The sequence below is a fragment of the Penaeus monodon genome, chromosome 38 (assembly GCF_015228065.2).
Source record: "Penaeus monodon isolate SGIC_2016 chromosome 38, NSTDA_Pmon_1, whole genome shotgun sequence".
Classification (NCBI taxonomy): Eukaryota; Metazoa; Arthropoda; class Malacostraca; order Decapoda; family Penaeidae; genus Penaeus; species Penaeus monodon.
In genome coordinates this window covers 27275216-27280215 of record NC_051423.1, presented here as the reverse complement: position 1 = coordinate 27280215, position 5000 = coordinate 27275216, and the positions used below count along the sequence as shown (strand labels likewise).

At 35.0% G+C, this 5000-nt stretch overlaps 1 protein-coding gene across 3 annotated transcripts in view; it reads left to right on the top strand.

Annotated features, from left to right (window-relative positions):
• LOC119597015 overlaps positions 1–3554 on the top strand; it is a 10997-nt gene extending 7443 nt beyond the window's left edge. For all 3 annotated transcript variants that reach the window (XM_037946446.1, XM_037946445.1, XM_037946447.1), the window contains exons 7-8: positions 1063–1174; positions 3420–3554. In XM_037946446.1, coding sequence (XP_037802374.1) covers positions 1063–1174; positions 3420–3527 — 220 coding nt within the window. In that variant the 3' untranslated portion in view covers positions 3528–3554. The remainder of the gene's footprint in view (positions 1–1062; positions 1175–3419) is intronic.
• The last annotated feature ends 1446 nt before the right edge of the window (positions 3555–5000 follow it).

Genomic DNA, 5000 nt, shown 5'->3' with positions numbered 1-5000 from the left:
GTATTATTAATTGTCAATCATGACAAAGCCCTGCCAGCCATATTATTACACCCCAGGTAAAGTTCCTTGATAATTTCACCCATTATTGTTCTTTTTAAATTCTGCTACCATAATCGTTTTGGTTTTCACTTTGTCCACCAAGGAGCAAATAATTTCTAAAGTGACTTCCATGAACCTGGATAATCATTAGATTTTTAATGGGGCATGATTTTTTGTTGTAATATGTATTATTTATTTATAATTTGATATGATAATCACTGTTTAGAGTATCAAGTAATGAGCCTACTAGTAATTATACTTTAGTTTTTATTTTGGAATCATCTCTGCCACTTTAGCTGGGATGAAACATCAACATAGTGGTTCTTGCTCTGTGGTATGATAGGCTGGGAGCCTCCAGGTTTTCATGGGGATTCTGAAGTAAACAAGACTATTGTGACTGCCCCTTTACCTATTAATTTTTTAGAAAGATTTATTTTTATTACTCTGTTATTGTTAATAGCATCCTAGTGATAATCACATTAATATCATTAGTAATGATCAAAACTTTTCTTTCTGAAAATTCAGGGGATGCTATTAACAGGTAAACAAAATTAATAGAACAAAACCACTGTTGATATTACATATACCAATGCCATTGAGGTAAGCTAGTAGTTCCCAGTAGTCAGGTTTCTGATATCAGATTTTTTTCTGATGAAGGATCTTTAACTTTGAGTAAATGGGAATTTCCTTTTTTTAAATATAAGAGTCCAGCAGATATCACATTAGTCCTTGATATCCTCCAATTTTAACCTGGAGTTCTGGCTTTAATGGCTTCTTGGTCCAGGGAGACATGTTTATCTTTACAATGCTGTCATATGCAAAGCTTGCAGTTAAGACTACTAATTTCTTTAATTCATCTAATAGGACCAGCAAAGGAAGTGGTTAGAGATGGAAACTGGTGGCACTGTTGATACCACTTATCAGTTGGCCTACACAGATTAAACTACAGACTTTACAGTACTTTATGTGACTGTGCTTTACATGAAAAATTATGCATTTTAATTTTGCATTTTTTCTTTTTAGTCCACTGCCCAACTGCCCACTCTTCCAGGATACAGATGATTACTTGAATTTCAAAGAATTGGAACCAAAGGACCCATATTATGAAGTCAAGAGAGAAGAAGTTGTAAAGAAGGTACGCATAATTCCATGACCAGACTTCTTGCACCGTCTTACCTTTGTTTATTTTCAGAATCTGATAAGAAAAAATTAAATGAATTAAAATGATACAAACAAACAAAAAATGTGCATTACTCCCTGCTGCCACTGTAGTGGGGCATTTGTAGCACAAGGAGAGGTAAGTGTGCAGTCATCATAGTCATTATTAGTAGGGGGTTGGGAGTCAACCAAACTTTACCTAGCTACACATGGACAAGGTACACTTAGTAGACATGGCTTAGGGTGTCTTTTTACCAAGCACCCATTCTGAATTTCATATGAATGCATTATTGTATTCAAAATCTGAAAATATATACTTGAATGTAACAAAAATCGTGTTTAATATGTTATTCTAAAATATTGATTTTCAAGGAAGGTCACTTCATCATTATGATAATGATCAGAATAAAAATAGCATTAAGCATATTCCTCGTATATTTAGGCATGCTTTGATCCAGGGTTGACTGTACCAATATTCCCAAAAAACACTTTCAGGTCTCATGATGTAGAGTATACTTTATTAATTTGAAATATACAATTATTTTTTTTATGTGTGAAAACTGAATGATAATAGATAAAAGTGATTGGTTAACACCCTGTTGTGCCACATCACATCCAAATATTACATGTTCTTTAACCCACTGGATCTGGGGGATGGGAAAAAAAATTGGCTGAGGGGCAGATGATAATATCTTGTTATTGCAAAATTTTTGCCAAGTGTTGGGTAATGGGGATGTCTTGTCATGAGTACACAAAGTACTTGGAATGAGTTTGCATGTTAAAGAAACAATGGGATATGAATAAAGAATAATAGTAATAAAGCAAGTCAGAATTTCAGTATAGTACTTACACAAGTATTTGTCACGGTCCTACTCTTTTTTCTAAACTAAACCCAGTGCCACTAGGAAAATAAAATGTTCAATGTAATATTATTTTTTTTGTAAATGTTGTAACGTAGATGGCCCCATAAGTGCTTAGCCACCAAGGAGTCGATTAGTAGACCTTCTGACCTCACCTGATTTTACCTTTCCTTGAGTTTATGATGAAAAAGATCTTTTTACAAATGCCTGCAATATTGATGTTATAATTATTCTGTTATTTACATTACTAGTAGCATTACAGGATCAAAGAAAACATTTCCAAAAATCGAGGAAAAGATCAAATAGGTGAGAGAGATACAACTAATGATTGGCTCATTGGTGACTAAGTACTTGTGGAGCCATCTGTGTGTAAAGATAATTAATTAACCCTTTTCCGACGGGGAGTATTCATAGAGGCCGGGGCCTCGCTGCTGGGAGCTTATATCGTCGCACTAGCATGCGCAACCACTCATGCCAAATACCAGCATCCCATGCCGTTTCTTCGTAATACTGCGAAGATATGTTGTATTTTCAGTTTTCATTATTTTCTAAAGTCTCTACTTGCCAAACTTCCGGATAAATCCTGACTGAAGGATATTTTTGTTGTTATATAGACTCCATAGTTGATCAATATTCGGTCTATAGTCCGAATAAAATAAGCAGTGTGCGGCATCATGGAGTTGAAATCGTCGGTTTGTTGTGTGTGTGTGTGTGTGTGTGTGTGTGTGTGTGTGTGTGTGTGTGTGTGTGTGTGTGTGTGGGTGTGGGTGTGTGTGTGTGTGTGTGTGTGTGTGTGAGTGTTTTTTGCATGGTAAAAATGAGAAAGTGTTAAAACTGACTTAATCACACTTTCAGTGGCAGAAAAATAATCTTTTGCCATGATTGTAACAAAAAAAACTCATGACATGTCCATACATACACTATGGCATGTGCGTACGTGCCCCCGGCAGATGGTCCCGCCATGCCATGGCATGTGTGTACATGCCACCCGTTGGCAAAGGGTTAAAAAACTAAACTCACTGAGCATGGTATGTGTGTACAGGCCACCCTGGGGTAAGTCACAAAGCCGATATGATTTTGAGAACACAGATGAAAGAAGGAAAAGAAATTACCCCCCAAAAAAAGAAAAGAAAAAAAAAAGAAACTGAAATCAAAGAATGCAAAAGTTAATAATTAAGTCATATTTCTCGTGTAACAAACCTGCTTATTGAAAGCTAGGGCTGTTTTTGTATTTTCTTTCCATTTTTATGTATTATTATTTATCAGCATAAAGTGCACTTGTTTCCTTTCCTAGTAACCTGTAATTTGCTAAGCAAGCTTCCCATCATTCATATTCATTCATTCTTTCTATTTCTCTTCTAGCTGGAAACCCTGCAACAAGAATCAGCTGCCCTACTCCAAAATGTGCCTGGCCTCAACCCAATGGAAATTCCAGCTGAAATGATGCTCAAACCACCATTCACTACCTGAAACTCTTTCATTTTCCTTTACTACAAAGAGTAAAAGGTCAAACTGATAACATAAGATCTCCCCTCCCCCAAAAAATTGTATGCGACACCTAAATTATATTGCAGTTTTGCCTTCACAGTGGCAGATGCTAGTTGACAATCCATACTGGTTTGGAGTTCTTGGTCCAGTCTAGTGAGACTTCTATGTATCTTTCCCAATTGTGTCTCCTTTATTGTGGAAGAACACCCTATAGATTCATTATGAATACTTATATCCTTTATCAGGGATATATATTGTGAAGAAGCTAAGTATTGATTTTATTTTATGAAATGAATTAATATAGACAAGATTTTTTGGTTCTCGAAGAAATTCTTTTGAATACAAATATCTAAGAATCATTCCATGTCTGGTTATCACTAATTAATTTGTGAGCTAAACCAACACATTTAAACATTGTATAATTTATTTCAATAAACATATGCATAGATATTTTATATAATTGTATGTCCTAAATATGATACAGTTTATCCTATTGGTTACTGTCCACTGTAGTTTTTTGCTTTTTGTTTTTTGACAGATAACTCTAAAAGTCAATTAGTAGGTGCTATTGACCTTACCTGATTTCCCCATTCCTTAAATTTTCAGGAATTTTTTTCCCCAAAATCCTATTAATATTGACTTATTATTAACCCATTGGATCCAGAGGCTTCACTCTAAAATACAGGTATCAGTCTTATTTCATCAGCTACTCTGATGGGTGCGTTGCTTGTGCAGTGACAAGACTATGCCTCCCTTTTGCAATGTTATTTTCTCTTTCTACATTAGTGTTTTTAGTTGTTGTTTTTTGTCATTTGACTATATTTGATTTGCTTTATCCATATAGTAATAGACTTTCCTTGCAAAGACTCCATATCATTTCTCCTGGTAGTTCATAACCCATTGCAAGAATAATAACAATAAGTAATATTGCATTATTAGTGTCATTTAAAGAAAAATGTTGATAATATTAAATTTTCTGTAAAACTATCTGAGCCAGAAATAGGATCCTGAGTATGGAAATAGCATCCTGTCTGTTGCCTTTCCATGACGTGATGGTCATGTCATCTGTGTCGTTCGGGTAATGACATTGTATATTAAAATACTTATAAATACTAATAAAACTTAATAAAATCTAAGAAAATCAAGGAAAAGGATAAACAAGTGAGAAAGGTAGGACTAATAAATGACTCTTTGAAGACTAAGTACTTGTGGAGGCCGATTTATATGTCCACAATAAACTAAAATGGCATGCATATCATGCCATCTGCTACCATTATGTTATTTTCTACATCTGATAAAATCTGCACTTGCTTAACCCAATCGGCACGTTTGGCAAGAATACATGCCATGCCCACTGTAACATAGATGGCTCTACAAGTGCTTAGTCATCAAGGGGTCACTTATTAGTCCTACCTTTCTCACCTGTTTACCCTTTTCCTTGACTTATGGAAAGGA